This window comes from Odontesthes bonariensis, chromosome 13 (assembly GCF_027942865.1).
Source record: "Odontesthes bonariensis isolate fOdoBon6 chromosome 13, fOdoBon6.hap1, whole genome shotgun sequence".
NCBI lineage: Eukaryota > Metazoa > Chordata > Actinopteri > Atheriniformes > Atherinopsidae > Odontesthes > Odontesthes bonariensis.
The window spans coordinates 27,038,789-27,054,918 of NC_134518.1; the positions used below are offsets into that span (position 1 = coordinate 27,038,789).

General features: G+C 38.4%; 1 protein-coding gene across 1 annotated transcript; it reads left to right on the forward strand.

Moving 5' to 3' along the window:
* The first annotated feature begins 8,694 nt into the window (after positions 1-8,694).
* On the forward strand, positions 8,695-13,462 carry LOC142397367 (uncharacterized). Its single transcript, XM_075480720.1, has 6 exons — positions 8,695-8,767; positions 8,900-9,244; positions 9,348-9,680; positions 10,819-10,941; positions 12,059-12,123; positions 13,117-13,462. The coding sequence occupies exons 1-6, from the start codon at positions 8,725-8,727 to the stop codon at positions 13,240-13,242; spliced, it is 1,035 nt and encodes a 344-aa protein (XP_075336835.1). The 5' UTR covers positions 8,695-8,724; the 3' UTR covers positions 13,243-13,462.
* The last annotated feature ends 2,668 nt before the right edge of the window (positions 13,463-16,130 follow it).

The window sequence follows — 16,130 nt, forward strand, 5'->3', positions numbered from 1 at the left end:
CACACAGTGTGACAAAAAAGACAATGATGCATGGAAAATTCAGCACCAGTGTGGTTATATGGTCAGACTGAGGTGTGAATCTAAAGGGGGTATTTTTTCTCTTTCGTTTCAAGTTCTATCTTCAGGCCAGGAGGCTAACACTTCTAACAGCCTTTTACTGCAAGGGAAGTGGTATACAAGTACGATTTAACATATTTTAACCCCTTAACGCCTATTGTCGCATATATGCTACAAACCGTTTGACTCAATCAACCAGCTGAGATAGCATCTGTATTCCCCCAATGCCGGTTAGTCCATATTCACTACAGACCTAGGAACCTTTATATAAATAAATACGTAAAAAAAAAAAAAGGGTGAATAAAAAAACATTGTTTTTTCACTGTTATATTACTGTGTTGTTGTTATCTTATTATTGACCATTATGCCTGGTGTTGCAAATGAGCAACATACCAAATTGACTCCAAATTGACCAGGATGCCTGTTGTCGCAAATTTGCAACATACCAAGATTTCTACTTATTTTTTGTGCTAAAGTTAAATTAATAATGTCAGCATTATTTACCATCTACTTAAAGGCTAAAACACACACAAAACATTTTTTTATATACAGCTATATAAATTCAGGCATTAAGGGGTTAAAAACAGCAGTGTAGAAAGATTGACCCACACTTTGTGATGCGATACAATTAATACAATACATTTGTGCAATTAGCATTTCCATTGCAGTAATCACAGATGTGGTTCTTTTCATCTGAAGGTTTTGAGGGAGAAGAAAGTGCTGTTTAGTCACTGGTCTTGCATCTGTTTGTTAGGGTGTAAAGGGCTGTAAATAAACTTCCCTTAACTCAGCCAAGTAAAACTTGGTTTTATGTTAAAATCAGTTTCTTTAGGACCCCAGACAGCAGCCAACAGACAATCACGTTGGTTATATTGTTTGTCAAACGTTTAACCAGGTTGCTATTGTTGCTCTTGTAACTTTCCTATCTACTCAGCCACCAACAAATCAAACATCTGGTGCTTGATGCTGACATTAAGATGCATTCTGATTTCCAATTCAGAACTTCACAGAAAATGAATTATCAAAATGATTAAAATGTTTCATAATTATGCAAGATGATATATCAATGACCATTTAGAGTAACTGTGGTTGTGTGGGTGGAGTGGTTGAAAAATATATTTTTGTACGTAGGTTTGTGCTAAAAGAAAGTTTCCGGGAAGGTGTGACCATTTCTGCTAAATTTAGCCAATGGAGACTTCTTCTGCGCTACAAGCTACATATCCTGTTGACATCCAACGATGTATTTATTCTAAGTAAACATGACTGGTGGTTTATCAGAAGCTGAGAAATGGCCAACCACAGCCTGCATCTCACAGCTCAGCAGCCACATGTGGCTTTGCTTCTTGTTTCACTGACACTTATGTACTTCGAAATGAGAGTAGAAGAAAAAATTAGACCTTTGTTGACTTGAAAAAAACAATTATTTTTTTGCATGTGAGCTGGTTTTGTCAGAATGTCTGAAGAGAAAATTTTTTAGGGTAATTTTTAATTTTTAATAATGCACCAATAAGTGCAGCTCTTTTATTCTTATTGGTACTGAATCCATGTAGTCAAAAGACACTTCAGAACTTAGTTTGAAGGACTCAAATAGTTTGCATTACTAAAACCTGTTGCAATAGAGCAAAGAACAAATTCTACCACCTCAGAGTTGCAGTTTCCAACCCCCCCCAGAAATGTTCAAACACACACATACATACACGCACACACACACACACGCACACACACGCACACACACGCACACACACACACACACACACACACACACACACACACGCGCGCACACACACACTGACTAACTGAATAGTTCAATAGCTGTGCAGGACTGAAGATATTCTGCAGCTTTCATCGGCCTTTCGACTGCTGCCAATACACTCTAACCAATTCTGGTCTGCATGTTCACTATTCCTCAGGTCTACGTACACCTATCCACTATGTGCTTTAAGTGCTTACTTAAGCATTTTTATGTTTATCAAAATTGCTGATTACTGCAGACATGCAACAGATCTGGTGTAATTTCAAATTCCAGAACGTAGTTAACACTTTGATCTTGTAATCACATATTTTTGTTTCCGTAACAAAGCAGCAATAGTCCAAGAAAAGAAGTTTCAATAAATCGACAGAATTATTTTTTATCTCTGCAGAAAAAAAAAGACGTTCTGTGTACCATGTAAAATACAATCTACTTGCAACATGTAACATGCAGGCAGCGTCTCATCTCTCCGATTTCCGTAGATGAGAATATGACCTGCCTGCTCTGAAGTGGTAAGACCAACGTACAAGCGTGCTTACAGCAACCTTTTATCATCAAAGCACACACTTGGCTACCTGATGTGCTTTTAGGAAAGAGAAAGAACTGCTATCAGATCTGTGTTCAATTCTCACTCTATTTCAAACGAAGTCTTAAACAAAGTCAAACTTGATCTTCTTCTGGAGGAAAAGGATTTGATTCTATTTGAACATATTTCTATTCAATCAAAATGTGACACAGCTTATGAGTTATTCCTATGGCAGTAATTTCATCATGTGTAGATATAAAATATTCATAATGGTCATACCAAAATAATAGCTTACAAAATTAAAGTTAAGGATAAATACAATTTATTTTCAGCCTATAAGGTCATGTAACACAGAGCTTTTTTTCTTTTGGAATAATTCTAAAATGCTCTGCCTCAAGTGGGCTGCAAGTTGACGGAAGCTTGCACTTTTGCTTATGTGAGTCATGAGACATTCCCTTCTGCCCTTCTGTGAGCAAACAGTGGTGCTGATAATGCCCGAGGCTATGGGACATTCCCTTCTGAGAGCGGACAATGGTGACCTCTCTGAGTTTTTATGTTTATGCTTTTATCCAAAGCCACTTACAAATGAGGATATAACATTACAGCTAACATCAAAGCTAACGACAAGCTACGTAGAAGGAAACCTAGTCAGACTCTGTCAGAGGTGACAGGAGTGCAGCTATTATCTCATGCATTGGTACATATTTGTAACGTAAGCAGTTGCACAGAAGTAGAAATGATTATGTGGGCATAAAGGAAAATCATTTTTCTATCACTGAGCATCAAAAAGAAATCCTTCAGGGAGGGAGACAGAGTCACCGAGGACTGTTCAAAAACAGCTAAAAAAGAAGACAACAGAGTGCAATGAGGAGAACAGAAAAAAGAAAAAAGCTGGAAAGCAAGCAGTGAAATAACATGAGAGATGTTTGGCTAGGGATGTAAAAGATCACAGACTTTAAAGTGAAGGATAATCAAACTAATGGAAGCCTGGCCAAAGCTAGTGACCTGAACATGTCATTTAATAGGTTCAGTTCAGATCAACACTTTGCATGCTCTTCCTTGGCCTCCAGCAACACAGGCCTCACACACTACCTCTACCCACATTCTCTTTGTCCATCCATCGATCCAGTTTCATCTGCTTATCTGAGGTCAGGAGAAGGTTCCAGTGCTGTGGAAGACATCCTGCCTTGTTCCAATAACTAAAAAATCTCATGCATCTGCCTTGAGTGACTACAGACCGGTTGCTCTAACATTCCATATCATAAAAGTCCCAGAGAGACTGTAATGGACTCACCAAATAAGCAATGAAAACCTTTCATACATTTATAAATCCATTTCTAGAAATTAAATAAATATAGCACCACAACAAAAGTACCAAGAAACAACAGACCTCTAAAACTGCCAGAAAAGAAAAGGAGGATATTAATCAGGGAGGAGACAATAGCCGCTTTCGGACAGACCGTTCTAAGAAAGTAGTTATCAGAACTACCCTCCTCGAATTTCGTTCTGATAACTATCCTTCCCCAGCGGAACTGTTTCAGTCAGTGCGAATGCAGACCTGATAGGAACTGATGCGCCGCGCGCAGACGTCTGCTTCAGTGACGTGTTAGCCGTTAGCCGTTTAGCGCTACGTTCAAACACAAAACAAAACGGTAAAAGTAAGGAGAGTAGAAAAAACACCACCAAGAAGCTAATATGGAGAGCGAGGAGGCCACCGTGTTTATGGTCTGCATGATGGTGATATTAATCATGGACAATCACATCAGGCGTCTAATATCGAGGCTGGAAAAGCTCACAGAGAGAGTCAGGAGACGATACTTTTTTATTTCATGAAGGAAGAAAGGAGAGCAGAGCGCTGCAGACAAATGAGACAAGTGTAAGTTTAACTTATTAAACACACGCCGGTTGTGTCTGTGTCTATGAGGAAACATTTCAGCCGTGATAGCATGACATGGGGCGTAGCTACCGACCACCACACACCTCCGTTAGATTCGTTCTATAAGAACTATGAAAAGACCCGACCTCGGAGAAGGAGCTAAATAGTTATAGGAACTAAGGGAGAAAGCCCCGAGTTCCTGTATGTCCGAACACGGGAGAAAACGGCCCCGCGGATTAAAAGGTTATTAGAACTGCAAAAGGTTCCTACAGTCCGAAAGCGGCTAATGGGCCTCATGCAAGAACATTTTCGTATTTTTATTCTAAATTTCTCTCACTTTTTTCGTACGATGGACTTGTACGAACACGCCACGTCAGATTCAACAAACGCTCTTATCTTCGGAAAAAGTGTGTAAACGACCTGCGTAAATGATGAATCACACCTGTGCGTATCTAAGTTCACGTGCACGAGGATAGTAAATTTGCACACTCCACGCCCAAAATTATATCATATAAGGCTGTGCTTCCTTGCTCCTGTACCAGGAAGTGTTGAGTGTTGAGTCATGAAAACGGCATCAAGGTGCATAAATAACAACTTTAGGGGCTCTGAGATTGAAGTTCTGCTTTCAGAGATCCAAAAAGGAAAATCTGTCATTTTTAGCAGTGTCAGCAGTGGAATTACAGGACCTGCTAAAGCGAAGAAATGGGAAGCAATTACGAGTGCTGTTAATTGTCACCTGTAGTTCGTAATGTCACCGAAATAAAAAAGAAAAGGGTTGATATGAAAATGGCTTTAAAAAAAACCCATCTCGCTATGGCCAGGCGCTCTATGACTGCAACTAAAGCCGTGCAATCAGTTGTTGCCTCATGATGGCTCTTTGATGGGGTGGTCCATGAGGGGGGTCTTCTGGCACCATTCCTTCTGGACTGGTTCAGGTGGAGACCCTCGTTCATGGCAATATTGTGCAAATCTGGCATGCCTTCTCTGGGCTATAGGGCAGTTTGCCCCCCCGCTGTATCGAGACACCTGACCTTCAGCTCAGTGCGCTCCACGACAGGAGCACGAGTGCTTTGATGTGTATATGTGTGCATTGCTCCGATTATGATTGGCAGTCCAGCCACGGCATGAAAGTTCCTCTTAATTTGTACTTGTTGGACAGCAGTGTATGGGAAATTGATGTACCATGGGTGATAAACTGATGAGAGTTTTGATGACCAAGGGGAGCGCACGACTCACAGAGGACTGGGACACCCCTGATCGTCTCCAATCTCCCTCTGAAAGGTTCAAGTGGCAAAAAATCCAAGGGTGGTGAAGACCTGGACGTGTGGTGGAATTGGGTTTGATCGGCGTGTTTCTCTCTGGAGTTGTGGATCTAGCAAGCTGCATATATGCAGCAGCACAGTCCATGGCAATCTTAATCCCGATGTCAGCCATTCGTCTGTCTCTACACGGTCTCTTCCAAGAGACTAACGCGCTAAGGCATCCAAAAGTAGCAAGACAGCCGCTGGTTACACTTCCCATTGACCTTGTTATATACAGAGTCAAATTAACCTTCAATCAGTGCATAATTTAAGTCAAAGAGAATAATGTCAGCATAATTATGGGGTATAATGTATATATTTATTTATGGTTGCTTCAAAGTAATTAAATATACAATCCATTAGTCAAGCAAACTTGATAGGAATAACAGCGGACTATTTTACGAAACTCCTACGACAGGTCTGGATCCCTCGTAAATTCTGTTCGTACCTGAAAGAAAATGTAAAATACGAAAAGATTGGTGAATGCGCAAATTCTCTTAAATCACTCGTACGGACGATTTAAGAACAAATCTGTGCGTACGAACGGTTCTTGCATGAGGCCCAATGAGACCAAGGATCTTCGGAAAACAGCTGTAATGAAATGCTCAACACACAGAACTAAAGATTAAAGAGAAACCAGAGACATTCATTTACTTTGTGGTTTTGTCTGCAGATGCTTCACTATTTCTGATTTTTGTCTGATTGAATTATTTATCCACAATCAATATCTAATGTTAATGTTTTTGAAATTTGTTTCAAAAGAAGTCCTGAGACAGTTAACTTTTTTGATCAAGTCTATAAAATGAGTTCAGATTCTCTTGCAGGGTTTTAACAGTGGAAAATGCATGTTGTGTTGCCTGCGATGTGTTGTGAAATACATAGCACAAATCTATAAGACCTGATTTTCATGACATTATTGGGGCAAAAAGGCTGCAGCAGTCAGCGTCTTTCATGACAATCAAAGCATCATTCTGGTGACCTCTTTTTTGCACCATTGTTGATCACCTCAAGAAGTTGTGGTTTCTGTAGATGATGACTGCTGCAAAATAGAGCCTATAATGTAAAAAGAAAAGGTTAACTGTCGGCCACGGACAGTTAGTTCTTGCCTGTCCCAAATTTTACTGTTTAAGATCTCTGGACAGCTCAAATGAGAGTGGTTGAACTAAAGTTGATTTTCTAGTCTTCTTGAACAAACAGTGATGATGTTTTCATTGTAGATGAGTTCTATCACCTGGACTGAAAGATTGCCAAAGCAAAACAGAGCAGACTCACATTAAACAGTTTATTTTCTCAGAAAAATCACAGCTGATTGTATTTAGAAGTAGTGAAAGAAGGATCTAGATAATGTCTAAAAATAGTAACACTAAAAGTAATACTATTAAAGAGCTGACCCTGTCAATTATCAAATAAGGAAGCAATTGACTTAAATGCAGTCTGATAGATATAGTGATGTAAAAGCAGCTGCCATTTCTTATTGAAATGAAATGCAACACAGGTAAACAACATCAGTTAGATTAAATACAAATATAGTGCTTAAATAAACACAGATAAATGCAATAAATCCACAATTAGTTTTCAGTGCTCCCAAACCTTACGCTGACAAGTCCACTGCAACAATGAAGACTCAGACTTTCTGAGGAAGAGGAGACAGCAACCACAAGTCTTTGACTTGCTTCATTGAGGCACTCTTTATCTTTTACATCAAACTTTGCAAGCTCTGACATCAGTTTTACTGAAAAAAAGGAAGGCACACTCACAGTTTTCGTGTTACAGGACCATATTGTCCCACATACTGTTGTTTCACATTATTGGTTTCTTATGACAGGGGTTCTTCTCTTTTTGAACCTCTTATTGTAAAATTTAAGCACCTTTCAAGAATTTTCAAGGTAGATTTTCAAGATTCTCCACAATTTTGCCATGCTGATAAATCAAATATTATATATATAATCCATCCATCCATCCATCATCTTCCGCTGGTCCGGGGATCGGGTCGCGGGGGCAGCAGCTTGAGCAAAGAGACCCAGACGTCCCTGTCCCCGGCCACTTCCTCCAGCTCTTCTGGGGGGACCCCGAGGCGTTCCCAGGCCAGCCGAGAGACATAGTCTCTCCAACGTGTCCTGGGTCTTCCCCAGGGCCTCCTCCCAGTGGGACGGGCCCGGAACACCTCACCGGGGAGGCGTCCAGGAGGCATTCTCACTAGATGCCCGAGCAACCTCATCTGACTCTGACTCTGATATATATAATCAAAACAGATATTATTGCGCCATAAAGAACCCAAATTATGTTTAGTCTAACCTGTAAGACTGTCTGACAAATCATTTCAATTAAAAAAAAATCTTTATTGAAAATGTGAGACGGTAGAAATTTTTTGCCTTTGAGGATGATGCTTGAGTTGCCATAAGAGTCCTTCATTACAAAATCGTCTACTGCTCATCAACAAGCATTGGACACAAAGCATTGATAACACCCTGATTCATCAAATGAATGCGCTATGAAAATTATAACCTGAGCTGGTTCAAGTGCCCTTTTTCTCCTTGAACAAAAAGAGTAAAATTGTCAGGGGGATGCAGAGAGGCAGTGCCAGCTGTGACTCCACATGTTGCATCCAGTTGCTTTTGCCAGTTTTTGACCAAAGCAGTGCAATTACTGTTTCTAGCACCAAATCCAACACACTTTTCATACCTTGAACATACCACATTAAATTCAAGCATTTCTAAAGATTTCCATCACCTGTACAAATCCTGTTGAGAAGACGAAGAAAAACATAAATTGCAATTTCAGATCTTAATGTTAATATTTTGTGACTCTTATTAAGTATTGCTCACAAATACAAGATTAATAAAAGCAAACATCTCTGGCATCGGATGTTTTATCATTTTTTTACTGATCCATTTGTGCTGGATTTGAAAAATATTTGGCATGTCACAAACCTGATATCATAAAGAAAAATATTCCTTTATGTAAACTTACATATGATTTATTTCAGCCATGCAATTGAAATGATGAGACACTGCTTTACGTTTACACAAGTTACAAAAATGCTGTATGGTTACTTTCATTGAAAATGGGTCACCTCTATGCAAAATTGTAGGAAGCTTTTTTTTTCAAATGTTTCAGCCAATCACCATGATTTCCACTTTGCGAACTTGAACATCAAAATCTTCCATTTAAGTAGGAAGACATCAGTTGTATGAAAGTGGGGTGTTAAACCACGATGATAGGAGGTCTGGCTGCTTTCATTCTTCTAAGTACTTTGGGTGAGTTCAGTTCGTGTTCTTAGTTCTGTCAAAGGAATACCACTGAAAAACAAATTTAGATAACTTTACATTGTGGGGAGTATTTTGTCTGGTCATATTGTAAATCTATTATTTTTTGTCTTTTTTCTTTAGGTGTGATTCAAGCCCTTGAGGTTCCTCATCAGATCTCTTTAACGGAGGCTGTGCTTGGTGATAATGTGACTCTGATATGTACGGTCTCTGGGGGTAAACCTGGGTTGTTTTACTGGTATAAGCTGGATTTTGGACATGTGTTCCAAACTGTTGCTCAGGGCAGTTTTGACAAAATAGAACTTAAAGGACAGTTTAACAATGCAAGATTCATTGCCACAAAAGTGGGTAACACATATCCTCTCATCATAACAAATGTGAGCAAAGAGGATGAAGCATCATACTTCTGTCAGGCAGGAGCAGCATATACAATGGGATTCATTAATAGCACATATTTGGCTGTGAATGGTAAGGTTTATTCAGTTTGCTCTGTTTGTACATCTGTGTCAGTACCAAAAAAAAAAAGCTAATACATTTAACTCTTGTTTGTGTCTTTTTGGGCATCACTCAGATCCTAAAAATAATCAAAAAATGTACGTGATACAAAGTCCAGAAAAGGCGCAGGTTCCAGAGGGAAACACTGTGAATCTGCACTGCTCATTTCTCTCCGAAAAACAAGACAAGTGTCCAGGTGAACACAACGTGTTCTGGTACAGAGCTGGATCAGAATCCGCTCCGGGCATCATTTATACTGGTAGTTTCAGCTGTGACAAACAAGCAGGAAGGAGCTGTGTCTCCCGTCTGTCCAAAACTATAGAGAACCGCTCAAGTACTGGAACTTACTACTGTGCTGTGGTCTCATGTGGAAAGATCCTGTTTGGAGATGGAACTCCAGTGGAGATAAGTATGTTTTTAAGTCTTTTATATGATATACATCTATATGTACTATATATATATATATATATATATATATATATATATATGTTTTTTTTATTTTTTCAGGCCTCTAAAGCTAATTTAATCAAATCTGCATGAAATGTTTAAAACTGTTGTGGCAGTGCAGTTTACAAGGTATGGTATATGAGTTAATGTACTTTTTCAGGTTTTGGCTGCCTCTACCTACTCTTCCTCTCTTAGATTTTCTCTGTGATCTTTTGTATATGTGTTTTCTTGCCATTTCCTGCGGTAATGTATGTGTCATCGAGGCGGCATCTGCTCAGTGATTCATCCCTCTTGGGCAATCTTTCTTGTTGTATGATGTTGTTAACTTAAGCACGGGCAGCACCTATACTTGCACCTTAAATATATTGCAGTATATTGTAATAGGAAAATACCACAAACTACAACCAACCATTTAAATCAGAATTTAAGGTTTTGATTCATTTTCAGGGAAACCTGCAGATATGGTATTTTAGATGTTACCTGAACCACCTCTGTGGTGTGATCTTTACACGTCCTGCGAAAGAGTTAACAAATCAATATATGACATATACTTGTTTTTTTAATAATTATTTTGTAAAATCTTTAATCAGTAAAGAATAATACAAGCAGGGGAACAGCTGAGTCTGGTTAAGAGTCTCCAAAACAGTGGACCTTACACGCTAATGTTTACCTGTACTAAATGCGAAATACACTGAGGCTCATGAAAAATCAGTATCAAAGCTTTTTATAGTTTGGGAAAAATTTTAACTTTTGACTTGATAGTGGTGCTAAATATGTCATAAATGGATGCATAAATATTCTTGAATATAAAACGCATCTTTCTAAAAAATCCATTAAACATTTGCTTTGATACATGCTGTTTGTTTACCATTTGTCAAATAGAATATAAGTCAAAGGTTTTTCTTTCTTCTCTTCTGTTTTTAAGAAAAAATAAATATTTCTGAGTCTTCCTAGAAATAAAATGCTGATAAAGAAATCTGTGTGAGACTTATCAAGGCTTGAGCTCACAGCGAGTTTTGGAGATGCTATACTGGAAACTGTTATAAAAAATGAAAGAGACAATACAGTAATTGCCTGTTTGGGACATTTTCTGTTTCCAGAACAAGAATCCCTGCATGTCATCGTGCTTGGGACACTGTTGGCCTGCTGTGCATTTTTGAATATCATTGCATTTCTGATTCTCATCAGAAGAAGGCAAAAGCCAGTTTGTGAACATTGCAAAGGTAGGTTAATTAAATGTACGGTATATGTAATGATTTGGAACAACGTTTGAAGCTCCTGCTTAACATTTGTGCAGGTTCCCATTGAACTGTACAAATCAAAGCATGGACATCAGAAGACCTCAGATGGTGTTTTGTCATATCAGGCGCTAAGACATTTGCAGCGGACCTTTTAAGGGGATGTTACAGTCGTCTTTGCAAACTCAGCATTAGAACTCGACCCCTCCTCTCGAGCTCACTATACAAGAGAGAGCAGCAGTGACAAACGTTCTTTACAAATTGTTTCCCAGAGAAGCAATCTGTGAAACAATCTGCTGGATTTAGCGAGAATTACGAGCTGTTACCACTTTGCTCATCATATGGAGACTGATATGTGCATGGCCTCACAGAGTCAGACAAACTACTTACTCATTAATGAGGACAGAAACGCCCCAAATAGCAAAATACCAGCAAGGTAGGGAAAAAAACAGATATAGGGCAAGGTTTGCGTCAACGAATACTCCGTGACACACTTCCAGTGGGGGGTAAGTAATAATAGAGAGAGATTACTTTTGTATGACTCAATACATTCTATTTTATTTTCTATTTTCTTATTCTGTTTATTCTGCCTTTTTTAATATTAGGTTATATTAAATGTTATTCCCTTCATCTGTCAGATTGATCTACTGATGAACATACTAATTCTAAAGCAGTTTATTAGATTATTTATTACATCTGCATACACCTTCATGTAATTATCCAATCAGCCCATCATCTGGCCACAGCGCACTTCATGAAAGCATCCAGATTGAGGTCAGGAGCTTCAACAAGTGGGCATACATAAATCAAATTAGATGGAAAAAATGGAAATCTCAGTGTTTTGGCCGGCATTTAGCTAGTGAAGAACCTTCACAAACGTGAAGAGCAGAAATGCCTCAGAGAGGGCCCACCCTCTCCAGTTTGTGGACAATAACGGCAGAGGACCAGCATAGAAAACAGCTGTTCTGAGAGGTGTAAGAGGCCATGCCAATTATTAGTATGCTGTCCTTAAAAAGTCTTCAGTGCTACGGTGACAAATATTGATATGAAAATACTGTAGTGACTGGATTTATTGCTGTTAATGTTTGGTTTTCATAAACAGGAGCTCCAACAGCTTCCAATCATGCTGAAGAGGTCGGAGCAGCTGGAGATCAACTCAGCAATCTGGTAAATACAATCCAAATGTTATCAAATGCATAACTTCACTTTCATCGTACTATCCATTTTACACTGGATAAATACCACCTGTGGTGAAAATGAATCCTGATTTCTGGGAATGAAACACAAAGCAATATTCAATTTTGTAAGAGAAAAAGATAAGTTTATCTACTAAAGTCCTTAAAACAGAATAAGATGACAAGGTTTTGAAACAAAAACTTGACCAGATAATCGACGAACATGACGGGACTCTTGTTCTGATGACTGGACAGATAACTGAGTGGTTAAGCAACAACTTCACTCATTCTATATTAGTCTGAAAGAGGAAAATGCTCACTGGTCTTTACCATGACAAGCTCCAAAAGCTCACCTTACATTAAGCAGACAGACGGTGAAACAGTGAATTGCTTTTTTTTTTTTTTTTGGTACACAGGGTGTATGATAGCCGCATCAGCTGTTTCGAACTTGATGGCTCCAGTCAACAATTTATTCTGTCCTTTTATTTTGAGGGATGGCAAGTTAACCAACAATCTCTAAACTCTTACCACTTCTGTCTCAAATCTCAGTGGCTCCTTCACAACAGAGCAGCATCTGTGGTTATGTTTGGAGAAACATGGAGCTTTTTGTTGTCATGCTGTACCAACTTGCCACATAGCCTGCATTAATCCCTTCTTATGTTACTACAAAATGTATTACAGCGAGAGTCATTTTTCTTTTAAAACATATTGTTTGCTGCAGATTTATTGTGTATAAACTTAATTGAATATCTTAATTAACTTAATTTGTGCGCTGCAGAGGAGTTGCATTGCAGTGACAGCTATAGCTCTGTGTAGCTCCTTACAGGCGACTGAGACTAGGAGGGGTTTTCACTTCATGAGTGCAATTGTGTGTTTTTACTACATCTCTATAAAAGCTCAGACCAAAGTTTATTTGTTATTTATTTTAAATCATTAAAAGGTTTGTGATATTTCAACAATAACCTCTATCCTAATCAATTCACAGGATGGTGAAGACGTTGGATTAAACTACGTCGCACTGGATTTCCCTGCACGAAAGGCTAAACGATGTAAGAATAAGAGGAAGTTACCTGAAGACTGTACTTATTCTTACACGAGAAACTATCAGTGAAGGGCAGTTATTTGCTGTAAAGATTTTGCTGTAAAGTTATTATTGATAACCAAGAGATAGTTCAGCATATGTTTGATCAGCTTGTTTGGAATATATTTTCTATATGTTGAAATATATGGATATATGCTACTTTCATGATCATGTGTATGACTGTTATCATTTTTTTGTTAGACTGATCTCTAATAACCATTAAAAAAACCAGAATGGAATGAAGGCAATAAAAAAAAGAAAAGAAAACATGCTCTATATTTCATATTGTGTTTGTCTCTATTGTGAATATTTACTCTCTTGTTTTATGACACATTTACTGTTTTCTGGCATGTGTTGTGTAGTAGCTCAACTCCACCACTCAGGTAACAATCAGAATCAGAAAAAACTTTATTTGTCCACGAAGGGCAATTAGAAGGGCGCAGAGTGGTACATTAAAAGAAGAGCAAGACCACTCACACACTCACACCCACCCACACTGGGTGGAAGGGAGAGGAGGCCAATGAGACAAAGACTGTTCTTATGACAGTTATATACTGTTGTATATATTGAAGAACTTTGGTGTGGCAGTTAGCACTGTAGCCTCAAAGAAAGAGGGTTCCTGGTTTGAATCCCGGCTGGGTTCTCTCTGGGTTTCCTCTTGTTAAAATTGGCTTTGTTCTTAGACATTAGGCAAGGCAAGGCAATTTTATTTATAAGGCACAATTCGTACATAAGGTAATTCAAAGTGCTTTACAGCTACATAAAATCACAAGAAGGCAATAAAATCATTAAAAAAAAAAAAAAAAACATTAAAAATAATCATTAATTAATTAATTTAAAAGTGAAGAGTGCAGATAAAATACTTTCAGATGTCATATGCACAGCTAAATAGAACTGTTTTCAGCCTGGACCCCTCCCTGAGGTTCTCAGAGCCTGAGTTGGTTCATATGGCTCTAACATGTCAGAGATGCTTTGTTCTTAAACATTAGAAATGCTGTACTTTTCCACGATGACCTTAAGTGATCCAGGCATAGTGAGACAAAACAATTAGCCTGGGAAAGCAGGTGCAAGATTCACACACACACATTGTTTGGCTTATTCAGAGAATATGACGAAGCATGTTGAACCTACTCATGTCCAATCATACTCGGTCAAGTGTGAGTCCAACCTATGTGTCATATAAATACAAAAGAGACCCGGAAATCGAGACTCGGTCTGACGGATTTCCAGCGAGAGGTTTGTCGTACTGGGTCCAGCGCTGATATACTTAATTTGTTACCACCAATAAAGACTTTATTTAACTTCAGATTACTCCAGCTTGTTCTTGAGCTTCCAATGAAAGAATCGAGCTAACACTCCCACACCCCGAAAAACATGCATGTCAGCTCTGCTTCAAAATAGACTGGCACAGGAGGCCATTCATGCCCACAACAGTAGCTTTACGTTAATAACTCTATACAATGACTATTTGAACTTTTTTGTTCTAATTTTGTGCATTTCAAAACAATAGTAACATGAATGGCTATAGCTGCATTTCTGTCAATCACTTCAGTAAATGAATTAGAGTGGATATACATCAAAGAGAGCAAAATATCAGTGGCAGGAAATGCACTTTGATTGTATATTCTGAGATAACCAATGAGGTGCGTTTGATGCTCTGGATAAACATAATTATAGGGAGTGTGGCTACCTGGACATAAGCAACTGAGTTTCAGAGAAAAAAAATCCAGTTTACCCACAAATGAAGGCTTTCAGGTTTGCCAGGTCCCAAACATGTGTATGCATTTGAAACTTTGACCCATAGGCTACTCTCTGAGAATGATACACTGGAAAATGGAAAAACGAAAACACATGCTTGCAAATGATAATTCCATTTTTGATGGGTTTTTCCTCAACAGAAATGCTATGATGCTCGTTACATGTATCCCCAATCTATGCTCAGAGAGCTTCAGTTTGGATTTTACTCTCAGCAGAGGTAATCGTTAAACCATCTCTCTCCAATCTGTCTGTTATAACACTGGAAACAGTTACCTTAGCTGAGCATCAGGCAAAAAACTCAAAGCCAGAGAAAAACAAAAAAAATAAAAACCTAATATATGCATTTTGGAAAGAATGGTTTGCCAAATTTCATTATGATATTGCCAATTATTACATTATTTTTTACTGGATGCTAGTCACAAATCATACTAAAATAATTGACTGAATGTGAACCTGACTGAGAGCAATGACATAGCATGTTCCCAAATCATTTGGATAATTGCAGACACTAAAAAAAGACTAAGATATCTGTTAAAATCCCAATTATTCATGACTGATGGAGAAAGACAGTTCCTTGATGGAATGAGTGAATTTGTTCATCTGGTTTGTGCTGTGATTCAAATAAAGATAAACTTTTTACCTCCACCCTAATGCCAATTATTTATATATAGAATAACTCCTTCAGATGTATTATTGTGGTACTACAAGCATCACAAAAAATTTGTCTGTACCTACATCTTGTGGCGGTGCACCAAGAACAAAAAGTGCTTTCCTGGTCTCACTGACCAATGAGAAATCTATTGCTGACAGAATGTCGGATGGTTTCTTTCCCTTAATCCAATCCTCGAGCCCCCTTTTTCAGTGCTGAGGGCACTTCTGTCTTAAGTAGCCACAAGTAATTCCCGACTCAGTAAAAAAGCCAAATTGAAATAGTCAGTTAAAACATAGATGCAGTAAAAAATGAGGGAGCTACCAGTCAATGCATCTGCATGTGTTTCTGCTATTGAATGTTAGTCAGGTAGTTGATGGTCAATTTGATGACTTTTCATTGAATAGATAAAAAACCACAAGTTCTTTTAGGTTGGTGGTTTAAACAGTTAAACAAGACCCATAGGAAGCATTTTCAAAACAAGCATATCTACAAGCAGCAGGAGATATAC

Bases quoted from the DNA above. Each gene is read 5' to 3' on its own strand.
- LOC142397367 (XM_075480720.1), top strand. From the start codon at position 8,725: ATGATAGGAGGTCTGGCTGCTTTCATTCTTCTAAGTACTTTGG. The intron at 9,245-9,347 runs GTAAGGTTTATT...GGCATCACTCAG, and splicing joins CACATATTTGGCTGTGAATG to ATCCTAAAAATAATCAAAAA. The intron at 12,124-13,116 runs GTAAATACAATC...ATCAATTCACAG, and splicing joins GAGATCAACTCAGCAATCTG to GATGGTGAAGACGTTGGATT.